Consider the following 16,309-nt stretch of genomic DNA (forward strand, 5'->3'; position numbering starts at 1 on the left):
TCAGGGATATAATTGGCCGTTTTTGACTGCTTTTAATTTTACCATTATATTTCACCGTAAAAACTTTTACCTTGCCTTGTTTGGTGTCATTATTTTCAGCACAACCTCATGTGTGACTGTGCAGTTATTTTTTTCATTTTGACATACTGTATTAACACAATGGACCTAAAATCATGAAAAACGTAAAACCGAGTAGGAACAAGTTAGATTTTTTACTGTGAAAACCACAAATATGTTTAATGAACCAACTGCATCAGAGTTATTTGAGGCACACACACGGACAGACACACACACAGACAAACAGATTCCTTGCTTTTGTAGAGAGATTGGAGGAGCTGCAGGCATTTAAACTATCTGTGGGAGTGTCCTTACTTAGTGTGGGAGTGTCCTTACATGGTGTGTTGTTGTGGGTTTAAAGTGAACCGGGATATGATCTTTATTAAAGATCCTCCTGAGTCTCTCAGATGTTTCTGCAACATAATGAATGACAGTGTTTTTACGTTTTCTCGTCTCCTCCTTTGTCTGCTCTGGATCTTTTCGAGGTTCTGACAAATGCACAGTTTGGGTAGCCACATGTTTTAAGTTCTCCCCTTATGTGCTTCTGTTCCTTCTCCTTCCTCTCTGTCTTAGTGGACACTGTCTTAGCCAATGGTTTATGGTTCTATAGCCCCTAGTTTGTGCTCCAGTTAGTAACGAGAGTTGAACAGCAAGTACTGATCTGTGTGTAGGTTTTCTGTTCACTGTTCACTATTGAGGCTTCTGTTTTCTTCAATGTGTACTGCTCAGCCCAAGAAGGGCAGATTGTCTACTCTGACATCCTCCTGCTTGAACTTGATGTTATTATAAACAGCATTAATATGTTCTGTGAAGGCTCTCACTTCCACTTCCCTTGCTGATTTTGACTCAAGTATAAGTTCTCTAGCAGTGGCTTGGAGCAGTTCCGGTGAAGGTAAAAAAGGCTCTGTTTTCAACTTATTCCATGTAGAGGTTGGCCACTTTGGAAGTAGGTGATTGTCGGACGGAGGGTCCTGTAAGGCACACATGTGGTCTGGGGTGAAGTTGGTTCTGCTGGACAAAGTGCTGTCCTGTAGCAGACATTTCTTCACCATCTTTCCCACTTCTTGAGTGGGAATGCATGTAAAAAGTGATGTGACATCATAAGAGTGCATTTTATCTGGGTCCAGTGTTATTTCTCTCATCTTGCTGGTGCTTGGATATGTTGTAGGTAACTGAGTGGTGCTCCCTCCGGTTTAGATGAGCTCATTTATACAGTGTTATACACTTTGTCCTTTACATTGACTGGAAAGTAAAGTCAACTGTAAACACTTTGTATTTGTTGTGTATTAATTCCCTGCAACAAGCAGTGGATTATCCCTCTTATGTCAATTATACCTGTCACCTGTCACCAAGTGTCTTTGGTTGTTTAATGAGCATGTCCATGTAACTTATGGTGACACAGTTTCACTTGACTGTGTTTGTTTGCACTTGCTTTTTACATTTTTATTGATGTCATATCTCTGCACGTGTTGTGTGTGCAGAACACAGCCAGTCCATGGCTGCACCAGGCTGCCGGTAGTGCTGGTGATGGTCTGAGTTTGCTGAGCCATGTTCCCGTTCGGCCAGCCAGCGCCGATGCCCACCGCCCTCCTGTCAAGATCAACACACACACAAGCCCTCCACTGTCCAAGGCCAGCATGGAAATTCATAAAGAGTGAGTGGAAAAATCAATTACATTAAATTCTTTTAGATCAGGGTTGCGTCCGAAAAATCACAGAATCCCAGGGAGCACACAGAAAGATAGCGGTGTAGAATGTATAGCCTTTTGACATTTAAGCTGACCTTTCCTTTATAAAGTTAGATAATGTTTGTTCGGAGGACCCAAACAGAGCAGAATGAGAGCAAAGTAAGCCCTGAGATGGAGACGAGCACTGCTGGGTCAGTGGAACTAATCCAGTATTAAAGCAGTTCAGACAGACTGCTGTTCATTCAGCAGCCTGTGCTGTTTCTTATATAATCACAGACCTTTATGTAGATACCACCGAATAATCAACCACACAAACACACAGCATCACAGAGGATGTGTTGCACATGACTTGTCTCTCTCATTAACCTAGTTCTCTTTCACCATTCATTTTGGTATCTCACTGTGGGACACGCCCCCTGCACTTGTCCCCAGAGGCTATCTTCCACTACGCCAGTCTTGATTGGCAGACAGATGTGACGTCCACTCCCTGGAGGAGGGACTTCCTCCTCCTTATAAAAGCCGGGCATAACATCATCTATTCAGTCTTGAACCTCTTCTCACTCCCAGAAGCAAGTTCTACCAGACAGCTCCTGCCAGTCTTCCCTGAGTGCATGGAGGAGGCAGCCTGGTCATGGATCAATCCTCTTTCCACCAAGAACCTCATCCAGGACAGCTCGGCGCTGGACTGGGCTGACATGGAGGGGAAATGCAGGATGACATGTCAGCCTTTCCCAACTCAGCCCTGTGGGATAAAGTGTGTGTGGTCATGCCCCCCTGCCCCCCCATCCCCCCCAGAAATATGTTCTGTTCCTACCAGAGGGCATGTTCCTCAACAGGCGTGCAGAGGCCATGTGGGCACTCACATTTCACAGCAAGATGAAGAGGAGGAAGGTCAGACCTGCAGGGAACTCTGTGGAGCCCCAGCTGTATCACAAAGGCACACACCAGTGCACAAAGACGCACCAGTGCCCCAGTCCCCTGAAATCATTAATAAATATGTTTTCTTGTGTGCCTCCAAGGCTCAAATCCAAGGGCACAGCCACATTTGTTAATGATGATAAAAGTAAAAAGAAACAGAACATGGCTGTACAGACCCATATAATACCACAGAGGGGAGACTAACCCCATAGCTGCACAACACGCTGCCCTGCCATAAGGTCTGCTAGCAGAGCGGGCTCAACAGTGGCGTGCATGCATGGCGTCAAACTGGGTATTGAAAATTGTAACCAGAGGTTATGGGCTCCAGTTCGTGTCCACCCCGGCCAGATTCAACATGGTTTTGCACTCGAGGGCACAAGGGGAAAAAGCTTGTATTTTGCAGGAGAAAATCAACTCTCTGCAGAACAAAGTAGCTATCCGATTAGTACCGCTGGAAGAGAGACAAAGTGGTTTCTATTCAAGGTTTTTTCTGGTCCCAAAGACAGGCGGGGGTCTGAAACCCATATTGAATCCGCATTCAGGATGTTGATGCACACAGGTCTGATACAATTTGTGCGCCCAGGCAACTGGTTCATATCCATAGATCTGAAGGACGCATACTTTGACATCCCGATCTATCCCCCACACAGAAAATATCTCCGCTTTGCCTTCCACAGCATAACATACAAGTATATGGTGCTCCTGTTCGGCCTTTTATTAAGTCCACCGGTGTTTGTATAATACACCAAAGCTGCCATTGCCCCCCCACGAGAGGGGGAAATTCGCTTAGCGACATACATAGATGATTAGTTTCTAGCTTCACAGTCTCCCGAACAAATTCAGGCTCGCACCAGATGGCTCACGTCGCATCTGGCCGCCCTAGGTTTGGGTGGGTGAACTGGGAATGTTTTGTTCCCAAATCAGTATATCACATTCATTGGTCTGTCTCTGGACTTGGTTGCACTCAGAGCGCGTCTGTCAGCGGAGATGGTGGAAGCCTTTCGGGCTTGTCTGGCACTTTTTTGCAGAGGGATGAGGCTAAAGTTCAGAGTATGTCTCAGACTGCTGGGCTAATGGCATCGGCATTGACAGTCATTCCGCTCGGCCATTTGCACATGAGACCTTTTCAGGAGTGGGCTGCGTCGCTCAACCTAAACTCGACGCGTCCCCATGGCATGCATCCTGGCTTTGCGCCCACAGATGCAGTTGTTTCACATAAACTGCTTGGAACTCCAGGCTGTGTCCGTGGTGCTCAAACAGTTTCTGCCCTTTTTGAGAGGGCAGCATGTTCTGGTCAGAAAGGACAATACCACGTTAGTGGCATATATCAACAGACAGCGAGGGCTGCGTTCATGTCATCTGCACATGCTGGCGCTCAGACTGATAATGTGGAGCAGCTCACACCTATTGTCGCTGAGAGCCATTAAGTACCGTGAGTATTGAACCTGGGGGTGGACTTACTGTCCAGGGACAACCCTCGCCACAAGGATTGGAAACTCCACAGCGAGGTGGTGGCTCAGGTTTGGGAGAGATACGGCCAAGCGAAATTAGATCTCTTTCTGTCTGTAGAGAGCGCGGGCCAGGGCGCTCTGATGGGGTTGGATGCCTTGGCACACGAGTGGCTTTGTGTCATCCTGTACGCTTTTCCCCCATTAGAGCTGATCACTCCTACCCTCGCCAAAGAGTGTGAGAGGGGTCTGACTCTCATCCTGATAGCTCCCCGCTGGCAGGGGAAGCACTGACTTGCGGAGATATTTCAGCTGCTCCACGGACAGCCGTGGGCTCTGCCTCTGCGCAAGGATCTCCTGATGCAGGTGTGCAGAGAGATCTTTCATCCTCATCCGGAGCGCATGACTCTATGGGCCTAGCCCGTAAAAGGTTGAATGTGGCCACTACTGGGCTCCCACAGAGTGTCATTGCCACTATTCAGAGTGCAGACGCCCTGCGCATATGATGGAAAGTGGCACGCGTTTCAGAATTGGTGCGTCAAAATGGAAGTGATTGCTTTCCAGAGCACCGTGCCTGTATTCCTGACGATTTTGCAGGTGCTGCTGGACAAAGGTTTGCTTTCTCCACTGTCAAAGTGTATTTAGCTGCTATATTGGCATGTCACGTAGGCTTTGAAGTTAAGACGGCAGGTCAGCAACCTCTCATTTTGTCAATATATGCAGGGAGCTAGGCACTTTTGACCAGTGTCAAGGCGCTTACCATCCTGTTTAGCTGTCAGTGTTCTAATCTCCTTCTTTCTCCTCGCAGGAGCACGAACACCTGAATGTGCTCTGCACAGTGCGCGCATTACGCGCATGTGTTGACAAGATGGCTGGATTCAGGAAATCAGAGCAGCTGTTTGTGTCATGTGCTATGTCACACCCGGGGAAGCCTCTTACAAAACAGCGTTTGTCACACTGGATTTGTGGAGGCTCTTGCCTTGGCCTATGATAGCACGGGGCTGTGACCCCCTGCAGGGCTGCACGCTTATTCCACTATAGCTTTCTGTGGGCTCTGTTTCAGGGTGTTTCTATTGAGGAGATATGTGTGGCTGCCAGCTGGGCTATGCCTCACACTTTCTCTAGATTCTATATATTGGACCCACTGCACCTACACTGTCTCACACAGTTCTGCATGTGGGTTCAGCAGTGATAGGCCTATCTGGGAGATTCTATATCCCATAGTGAGATACTAAAACGAATGTTGAAAGAGACCTTTAAGTTAAGAAATTAACCCCGGGACTCTGAAACATGAGTGAGGTATCTCACCAGACCACCCTCCTTGCCTGGAACGAGGAAGAGGTGTGCTTGCTCAGACTGAATAGATGATGTTACACCTGGCTTTTATAAGGAGGAAGTCCCTCCGCCAGGGAGTGGACATCACGTCTGTCTGCCAGTCAAGACTGGCATTGTGGAAAATAGCTTCTGGGGACAACCGCAACCTCACTCATGTTTCAGAGAACCGCGGTTAATTTCTTAACCTAAAGTTACATGTCATGTTCATTCAAATCTGCTGAATAGGCAGTAAATACCATGATGCCCTGCAGACTGCCTTAACCTGTCTGTTACTTTCATCAAGCAGTACTTTCATTGATATTCACTCACATACTTCTTGTCTTCGGTGATACCTTATTTGATGACATCATTATGTGTTTTAGATTGAAATTTTAGAACATTTTTAACTGAAAGTGGTTCTCAATAATGGTTCCTCAGGGTTCTGTCTGGTCTTGGAATTACTTTAATACTTCTTAATATCAGAATGAGATTTTATGGGATTTCAGACATTCATAGAATCAAATTCCATAATAGGAAAGACCTGCAAGAAAAGCATGAACTGAAACTTTGAAAGAAATGTGTTAAACTTGCTGCCATTTGTTGGTTAGATTGTGGAGCTATATGGTAAAGCCATGTGAAATGTAATGACTTCTAAAATGTTTGTGCAGAGATGTAGATAAGAAAGGCTTTGTGGACCCCATAAGGACACTGACGTTGGCCCAGCTGAAGCAGGAGCAGACAGACAGGAGTCGAACCCCCACAGGAAAAGATGTCCACCTACACCGCCTCTACCTGGACCCCCACAGCAAGGCTCGCTTGGCAAATTCACAAGTACACATTTCCATCATTATTACTGTCATTGTCAATATGTCATTGTCATTATTATTATTTTATCATGTATTATTTTATCATGTAAAGCTTTATATAAGGTCCTTGCAATAAGCATAAATAAACAGGTAATGTTGATTGTTTATAAACACCTACAAGAAACTTCTTAACACTGAATGTTAATAAAAGCCTCATGAGTGTCTTATAGTTGTTTATAACTGCTTTACAAACACATTTATTGATTCTGTCTTATCTAACTTATCTAATTAGGTATTGTCAACCCTTATTAAGATTAATACAAACAATTAATACTTTATAATAGCTGTTGTACCTGTCCTGGGTGACAGTGAGCTCTCCCTTCAGACTGGAGATAACTTGTTGACCTGTCAATGTCAAATTATCACATATGGGTTATATGTAAAACAAAACACCTGAAAAATGGAGCAGGAGTTCTATAATCTCACTGTCTGAGATTCAGAAAATAAGTCCTGATGTATTTCCTTTTTCTTTCCCAGGATCCAGTTCAGGTAGCAGATCGAGCCAGTAAATACAAAGAGGAGAATCGGCAAATCCTGAAGGAGAGCATTGAGGTGGCTCCCTTTACTGCTAAGATCCCGCGCTCCGGTGACCCAGGGATGGACAGGGACAGGGAGAGATGCAGAGATCCAGCCTTCCCTGTCCGGATACCAGCTCTTGCCTCCCCAAGCCCCAAGGCTGGCCATGTCCATCCACATGTCATGCAGTCAGAAAAGAGCAACTACTTCACCACACTGTCCAACAGTGTGGTGAATGAGCCTCCGAGACTTTACCCCTCCAAGGAGCTCAGCTCCTACTATGAGAAACTGTCCGCAGGAGCTCCAGGGGTTGTGGCCAGCGTCGGGGCCGCTGTGCCAAGCCAGGGAGCTCTGTCGCTGGGCAGCTACAGCTCCAAAGCCTCCCTCTCCAAGCCCCCTCCCCTCATTAAGCATCAGCCAGAGGGGGGAGAGGGTTTAGCAGGAAAAATCACTGAGCAGCTCAGTAAACAGGTGACACTAGTCCAACAGCAACATCAGCACCACACAGGTATTCCTTCCTCCTCCTCTACATCTTCCACTTTTTCCTCAGCCCCGAACCACCATCATCACCATCACCACCAGCAGCAGCAGCAGCCACAACACCAGCTCAGGGCAATGCCATCTCTCCACCGAGCACCTGTCTTCCATCCACCCACACAGCATGCGCTGGAACGCAAAGAGGCTGCAGAGCGGGAGAAGGAACGAGAACGAGAGAGGGAGAGAACCGGTTATGGTGGACGCTTGTCTCCACCAACCCTCACACCTATTCAGCCAGTTAGCTTAGCAGCAGCTGGTAACAAAACGTTAGCGGAGCAGCAGAAGCCCCCCACACTGCTGCCTGAACTCAGGGATGTCAAAGGTCATGGAAACACTGCCGTTGTCACCTCTGTGGCCTCAGCCATCAGTGGGGAGATTATGACTTCATCAACAGATGGGTGGAGAGGTGGAGAGATGATTCAGGAAAGAGGAGGCTCATTCTCTGCAGAGAAAGGAGTGTCAAGGGGCAAGCCCCAATCTGCAATGGCATCAGTCATTGTGCGTCCATCGACATCTATTAAGTATGACAGTTCTGTTGGTGCTAACAAATCTGGTGCTATGATCCATAAGGACTTCCCCCAGGGGAGGTTCTACTCATCCAAGCTTCAGGGGGAATGTCCCAGACTAGGGGAGAGTGTTAGAGAACCTGGAGCTGGCAGGGTTATCCAACCCAACTCCAATCTGGATGACATGTGTGTCCAGTATGAAAAGACTTCTATGCGTGGCATGCAGGGAACTATGGGAGCCAGCATCATTAACTCTGTGTGCAGGACTGCCATTTCAGCTGCATCAGCTGTTGGCATACAGATTAAAAGTGGGACATCCATCCCTGAGCTGGGCTACTCAGTGTCACCACGGAGAGAGAGCTCAGCCCATAAAGCTGGTATTGGTAGCTGGGTGCTGAGCCACTCAGGGCCAGGAGAGCACCAGGAGGGGTTTGGTTCACGCACAACATCTCCGGGGGGGTCCCTGCCTCCCCCTAGTCCAGCAGGGACACCCCAGCCTAGTCCGAGCCTCACCCCAACACCAAGCTCCATGTCTGGCTCCTGTCAGCCTTACTCCTCCTCATTTGTCCACCTTAAGAAGCACAAAGCTGCCTTGGCTGCAGCCCAATCCAAAAGCTTCTCCACTGCTCCCATATCCATCACAACTGTAAACTCCTCCCTTGCTTTGGATTTAGTTGAAAAAACTCCCATTCACAGCTCGCCCCCTCCATCCTCCTTCAGCCAAGCCTCTTCATCCTCAGCCGACAGTAGTAGCAGCACCCCAGTAAGTGGGAGCACAACACCAGGGAAGTCCAGCCCCTTGCCTAACGGCCATACATCTGGATCTGCCTCAACAAGCAGCGGGCCGCCCAGTAACTACCACAAGCTGAAGAAAGCCTGGTTGACCCGGCACTCAGAGGAGGACAAGAATACTACTGCTACTACAAGCTCCACTGGTTCTAAACCGGAGAAACTGCCCAGCACCACCACAAGCACAAATAACACCACTGCCATGTCAGAAATGATCAAACCTTGTACAGTCAATCTCAGCGCCTCTACCTCCACTGAGGTGGAAATGAGCAAAGACAGTAACAGCAAAATCGAAAGAGAGAGGCAGCCGGAGGAGAAGGTTGGATGTGTAGCAGCAGGAGGAGGGGAGGAGAAGAAAACAGCTCCTTCATCAAGGCGAGGGAACAAACGGCAGTACGAGTCCGGTTCAGAGAGTGGCGGGGATGACTCTGACGTGAGTGAGAGCAAAATGGAGGGCCGAGCCAAGCGTCAGCCTAAACCCACCTACAAGAAGAAACAGAATGATATGGCCAAGAAGAAAGGAGAAAATGAAAAGGAAGAAGATGACGTGAAACCCAATGGCATCTTCAGATCAGCCCGAGAGAAGACCAAACTCAAACTGGCCAGCAGCAGTAAGTCTCACTATAGACATTTGCTGTTGAATTGAAACCTTTTCTACTTTCCCAGGCACAGAGATTTAAAGGACTGGAAAGGCTGGAAATATTGTCTACTCAGCTGGTCAGTTGTCAAACGTTACTTCAACGTGAGGGAATATATCTTTTGTTAATATGCAATGTGAATATCATGCATTAGTCCCTGAGACACCACACTCTCAACTAGAGGCTGTGTGTCTCTGGTAATGAAAGAACATGTCACCAAATCAACAGATTTTGATAGCTGTTTGGTAACAACAAAGCTCTGTGGCACAGAGGAATGACATACGTTGACCTTTGGATACAGATAGCCGAATAAGTTTCTTGTTGTTTTGACTCAGCACATAAGATTTGTTGACACTTAAAAAGATGTTGATTAGTCATACTGATTAGAGTTCTCAATGGGCCTGAAAATCACAACCCAACCCGACCCGGCCTGCGGGTTTTTAAGCCCGAACCCGACACAGCCCGACACACCAGCATGAATTGTCGGCCCGAACCCGAACCCCCGCGCCTGCATTGTTTTCCTTAAGGATGAATTCGCCTGTGGAAAGTTTACTTTTAGCCAATTCCATCTTCCCCAGCCAGGTTATAGGCGTGAGTACGTCACGCAGCAGCGTCAGGTCTGCGTCTGCCCCTCCCCATAAAGCAGGCAGCCAGACTTACTCTTGAACAGCGCTGATTCAAAACAAACAATATATAATTTACAACCTGCAAGAAATGTGTTTTATAAAAAAGGAAGCCCGAGGCCCGACCTGACCCGGCTCATTTGAGTATTTTTCCAGCCCGAACCCGTTGAGAGCTCTAATACTGATGCAGGGGACAAGGTTTTTTTTGTTTGTTTGTTTTTTTTTGTTGTTTTTTAGTTTGGCTAAGAGTTGTTTATTTTCTATCCTTTCATAGCAATAAATTGATGTTGAAGGAACCACTTTCATTTTTGAGTAGCTACTTCTACACATTCACAATGTAGCTCCATAAAATCACTGCAGGAGAATAGTGAAGCCAGAGTGACCTTCAATTGTTCTCATAATAAAATGGAGGTACTGCTCATTCCTTAATAATGTCACTCTCCTCAGATGGTATCCCCCGCTCCGTCCTGAAGGATTGGAGGAAGGTGAAGAAACTGAAGCAGACAGGGGAGTCTTTTCTGCAGGATGACTCCTGTTCAGAAATAGGACCCAACCTGCAGAAGTGTCGGGAGTGCAGGGTGATTCGCAGCAAGAAGGGCGAGGAGCCAGCACACTCCCCTGTCTTCTGTCGCTTCTATTATTTCAGAAGGTAAAACTTGTGACTTTACATTGGATTAGTTTCCTATAAATTACTTAGGTCTAATCTGTCCTCTAGTTTAATTTAATGTACCTGACATGACTACATTTACAGTTGCACGTATCTATCCCTCCTGCACGCATTATTCTGAGAGATCCTGAGACACTGCACTGTTGCAATCAGCCCCAAATCCTCCTCAAACATGTTTGTGGATGCTTTGCTCACTTTTTGTGCTTTAAGGACTAACCATTGCTCCATGATGCATTGTCATACATTGACATTGATGACAGTTTTCTGTAAAGAGAGTGAGTGTTGGAGCTTCTGTTTTAAAGGATGCGTGTTGAAACACAATGTCACAGATGAAGGGAGGACAGGAGAGAGGGACATGCTGTCCTAGTTACAATACATACAGTAAATTATTCATCTTGTGGCTCGTGCAGTACATTATGTGCTGCCTTTGCCTGTGTCTCTCTCTCAGACATGCACATTTACTGGTACTACACCTTGAACGCACATGCACACTCACACACACACACATACACACTCACTCGCTCTCAGACACTTGCTTGAGTTGGATAAGCTGCAGCAGCTGCTGCATTCTGGGTCTACCAGGGTAAATCTGCCAAAGAGGATTTTCTGCTCTATAATCTTTTCTTTATTGACTCACTGCGGATCTGCTGCTGCAGTCTCTCTCTGTCTCCCCCTCCCTTCCCCTCCTCTCCCCTGCGTCTCCACTTCTAATTCTTCCTCTCTCTCACCTCCTCTCTGACCCGGGAGACTGGGATTTCATAACACTCACCTGAGCTGACTGGGTTGTTTAAGGACACTATAGTGTAACGAGAGATGGCTCATGTAGAAAACTGTCCTTTGAGTCTATTGATAGAAAATAAGTTCTGTACCCTATTTGACATGAACATGTCATATAGTGAGGAGGTTTACTGAATATAATATTCTGTACATACATTAATCATGGAGGTACTTTAAGTATTGTCATTTGAAATGTAGAGATACATCAGGATAAATAGGATGCTTGTATTTGTAAGTTCTCTTTGAGTGTGCAGCAGGACTAAGGACTGAAACCATTGTCTTTAACATTTTTTTTTTACTTTCAACGACTGGCAGATTTTGAAATGCAAAGAGAACTGAAGTATGAACATGTTGTCTGTCCCTTCACATCAACCAATCAATGCACTGGTCAAAACAATAAATCGCTACATTGCCTCAACAAGCAGCTGCCTTGGCAGCTACATGCAAGTGCTAAAAACTGCAATCTCTCGAATGGCCACTTGAGGCTGCTCCAAAAGCGAGTCAGTCCCCAAAGACCCACATATCAAAATGTCCAACTGCACAGCAGAATTACACGTCTATGGCCTGGTACAAAACACAGTTTTCATTTCTATATCAAATTTCACTTCTCATACCAACTTACTGAATAAGTATTGAATACTGTTACAATACTGAACTTTTATATAACTCACCTGTTGTAAATTGTATTGAGGCTTCAAATGATCTATAATTAAGGATGTGGCAGCTTTGACAGTTGGCCGCTAGCTAGCTCTTTGCCCTTTCTTGGATTAGCTAGGAGTTAAGCAGTCAGCCACTGCCAATATGGTGACAGCTGGAGCTACCACACTGAGCTTTACAAGAGATCTATGGGTGATTTCATGGAGATTATGTGCATGTTTTATAGTAGGCTGTAAAGCAACTTACAATAAGTACATTTGTCACAAGAAAAAATCCACAACATATCAGTAAAAAAGAAAAAATAGAAGCAATTTTCATCTGACCATCTTAGCTGCTATTTTTCAAGGATACCTTGGAATCCTAGTGCCATTTAGCACCATAACCGGAGACAGCTGGTTTGAAAGAGGAACCAAGGTCGAGACTAATGGAGGAGGAGGTGGAGGTAGTCCAGGCAGCGATGCAAGAAGTGCTCCTGTCACCCCACCAGAGTCACAGTCACCTCTGCACTTCTTGGCTGACCTGGGAGAGCAGAAATCCAGAGGAGGAGTAAAGAATCCATCCATGTCAAAGTGGAACAACCGTCTTAGAACAGAGGAGGTGGCCTAAGGCATCACTTATCACCCACCTGTAATGCTGTACTGAGCTCCCTCCTCAGACAGGTTAACAACCATTAACACCTGGGCTCACCCAGTGCTAGAAACCCACATGAAGGCCGGTTGGGTCAACGACCCACAAGTGGCCCCATCGACTCTGAAACTCAGAGCTTACACATGTCCTTAATGACTCTGTAAGGACACTCCCACATTATCTAAGGACAGTCCCGTGCAATGTAAGGACACTCCCACACATAGTTTAAAATCCTGCAACTCACCTCCAGTTAGTTAGACCTGAAGAAGCTCTTGGATGACAGGTGAAACGGTTTCAACCAACTGAAACATGTCCAGTTAACAATGATACAGCCCTTAGAATTAACACGACCTGGATGACTGTGAACCTTCATCAATATCTTTACAATGCATTACAATACATGAAGTGATTGCTTTTGAATCATAACCCACGATTAAGTTCAAGTTTTTGTCCCTCCAAGGCAAATCGTCTGTGTATCTCTGGTCTACGGTTAAAACTTTTAAGTCCGAGTCTTCAGATACAGAATAGTCATGTGTATCATACAACTATTTATCTACTATTGTTACTTGTACTGGACAAGTGTAAAGTAACAAGTTTCCTCCCATCCAGGCTTTCCTACAGTAAAAATGGAGTCATCCGGATGGATGGTTTCTCCAATCCAGACCAGTTTGATGATGAAGCCCTGGCACTGTGGATCCCTGGAGGGCTGGAGGAGAGCCACCTGGATCCTACCACGGCCAAATACATCCTCAGCTTCATAGGAGACAAGTTCTGTCAGATGGTTATGACTGAGAATACTGCAGCTACCTGGGTCAAGAAGGATGGTAAGGTGTTTTTTTAATAGGGCCAACATTTTGATTGAATAAATCTGAGCTAAGTTTCTAAGATGGAGCCATGTTGTGTGTGTTTCAGCCAAGCTGGCGTGGAAGAGAGCTGTGAGGGGGGTGAGGGAAATGTGTGATGCCTGTGAGGCAACACTCTTCAACATCCACTGGGTCTGTCAGAAATGTGGCTTTGTTGTATGCCTGGACTGCTACAAGGCCAAGGAGAGACGCAGCTCCAAAGGTCAGTTTTCTTTACGTTTTGACAGTTAGCAGCCATATGAGGCCAGGCGAGCTGTGCACTTGTACCACATAAGTAGCTTGAGTGTCAAGCCACATAACTGGCTGCTACTAGTCAGACATGGATTGAATACAATTTAAAGGCCATACATTTCAAATGTCAAGTTGTACTCACCCACCCTTTATTCGGCTTGGTTTGGTTCCCTGGTTCGTGGTTCTGGCAATACATGTGAAAGTGAGGCATCATCAGACACCAACAAGTTTTATATATCAAAAATTAGAAGTCTTAGCATAATTCAGAAGATGACCTGAGAAATTCTTCAAAATTGACATTCAAACGAGACAGGAGCTGTTGATTTTTACTGGATACCTACATGCTCGCTACACAGACTGTTATGGTAAACAAGCAAATTGAGTGTGTGCAGATTTAAGGAATCGTTAACTTCTATTAAGGTAAAATTCTGTGTTGTAGTATAATAAATAAATGAGCTGTGAATGAAATGAATGAAATGTGTGCGCGCATGTGCGTGGATGTTAGTGTGTGCACTGTCCCACTTATATTAATACGACAACTGACTTGTGTCTCTCTGTCTGTGATCAGATAAAGAACTCTACAGCTGGCTGAAGTGTGTGAAAGGCCAACCTCATGATCACAAACACCTGATGCCAACACAGATCATACCTGGCACAGGTACACAATGCACACTTTACATATCATGGTCTTCTGTCTATCTTCTGGATAACAACATGTCTGCAGTCCTTGGCCTCTTTTGTCTCAGCTGCTTTGTCTTGAACAAGTAGAGGGGTTTCTGGCTGATGTGGGTTAAACAATGATAGTGACAGTGGTAGGTATAGTGGCGGCCAATATCTGAAAAATACCTTTAAACTTTTTATTTTTGTATATGTTGGATAACTGGATCATTTTAATAAAAGCCTAGGTTTGTTTGTTATTTCTCCTGAAATTTTGAAATTCTTCTGCCATGTTTTAAATGTTTCAGTGCTGACAGATTTGGTGACTTCCATGCACTCTCTGAGAGAAAAACACAACATCAAGTCCCACTGTCCCTGCACCAACAAACAGAGCCTCAACAGACTACCAGCCACCAACGGAGTGTCACAGGTACCATTTCTGTTACTTGGCAAGGACTCAAGTGTCAGTTATTTATCATTGTCCAGTAAGTTTCTACTGTGTTCATTGCTAAAATGCCACTACAAACATTATTCTAAGAGAAGTAATGCATTAATGCAAAGTGTTTGTGAGTTGGATTGATAAAGCATTGAATAATTTTAAAAGCTGTTACATGTTTGGATCTACAGTGCTCAGCGTAAATGAGTGCACCCCCTTCGAAAAGTAATATTTTAAACAATATCTCAATGCACACAGAATCAATTTCCAAAATGTTTACAAAACTAAGTTTTATATAACATTTGTTTAACTTATAACATGAAAGTAAGGTTAATAATATAACTTAAAGAACAACATTTTCAGTTTTACTCAGATTAGGGTGATGCAAAAATGAGTACACCCCACTGAAAGTCTCTGGAGCAAGGCTAAATTTTAGACTACAAATGTTTATTTAACAATAATCAACCACAGATGAGTCTAATTATTCATTACACAGGTGTCCAGCAGACAGTTGACCATAAAGGGGTGTAGAAAACCCCTTCCCATTTCATGTTGTTAGCAATGGCACCACATGGAAGAGAAATGTCTCAAGACCTGAGAAAGAAAATCATTTCTTAAAACCGCAAAGGCTACAAGAAGATCAGCAAAGCTTAACTTATCACGCAGAACAATGTAGCAAAAGTGGTACAAAAACTTAAAAAAAGATGGAACTGCAACCATCTCCAGGTCATCCACGGAAGTTAACATCTCAACAGGAGCGTCTTCTGTTGAGAGGGGTCAAATTAAATCGGCATGCAAGTTCACTGCAGTTATCCAAGGAAGTAGAAAGCCAAACTGGGGTGACTAAAACACACATCTAAGGCCACTGTTGGATTTCTGAAGAAGAACAGGGTGAAAGCGATTCAGTGGCCAAGTATGTCTCCTGATCTGAACCCAGTTGGAACACCTATGGGGAATTCTGAAGAGAAGTTGAGCATCACTCTCCATCAAGCATCCAGTCTCTAAAAGAGATAATTCTTGAAGAATGGAAAAAGATTGATGTAGCAAAATGTTTCCAGCTTGTTCCTTTCATGCCTAGAAGACTTGGTGCTATCATTAAAAATCATGGAGGCCATACAAAGTACTAGATTGAGAGTGTTGTGGGGTGTATTCATTTTTGCATCGCCCTTATTTAAGTAAAACTAAAAAATGTGTAATTTAAGTTATGTTATTGACCTTACTTTAAGTTTAACAGATGTTATATTAAACTTATATATATTCAACATTTTGGAAATTGTTTTTGTTTTCTTTGAGATATTGTTTGCAATGGTACTTTTCAAAGGGGGTGTACTGATTTTCGCTGAGCACTGTATATATGTTTGCCTTTTACTGAGGACAGGATCTTTTGGGGGAGCACTCTCTAATCACCTCCCTCTTTCAAAAAGGTTTAACCCTCTGTCTGACTTCTCTCACAAAGAAGTAATTGCCAGTTTGTAAAGTAAGCATTTTTCTTTTA

General features: G+C 44.9%; 1 protein-coding gene across 2 annotated transcripts in view; it reads left to right on the forward strand.

Annotated features, from left to right (window-relative positions):
• The window catches only part of jmjd1cb (jumonji domain containing 1Cb), a 172,430-nt gene that overhangs the window by 138,725 nt on the left and 17,396 nt on the right, over positions 1–16,309 (forward strand). For both annotated transcript variants that reach the window (XM_037081078.1, XM_037081079.1), the window contains 8 exons: positions 1,539–1,711; positions 6,093–6,255; positions 6,768–9,249; positions 10,347–10,548; positions 13,237–13,451; positions 13,540–13,692; positions 14,290–14,379; positions 14,687–14,808. In XM_037081078.1, the coding sequence (XP_036936973.1) occupies positions 1,539–1,711; positions 6,093–6,255; positions 6,768–9,249; positions 10,347–10,548; positions 13,237–13,451; positions 13,540–13,692; positions 14,290–14,379; positions 14,687–14,808 (3,600 nt within the window). The remainder of the gene's footprint in view (positions 1–1,538; positions 1,712–6,092; positions 6,256–6,767; positions 9,250–10,346; positions 10,549–13,236; positions 13,452–13,539; positions 13,693–14,289; positions 14,380–14,686; positions 14,809–16,309) is intronic.

The sequence above is a fragment of the Acanthopagrus latus genome, chromosome 20 (genome assembly GCF_904848185.1).
Source record: "Acanthopagrus latus isolate v.2019 chromosome 20, fAcaLat1.1, whole genome shotgun sequence".
Lineage (NCBI taxonomy): Eukaryota > Metazoa > Chordata > Actinopteri > Spariformes > Sparidae > Acanthopagrus > Acanthopagrus latus.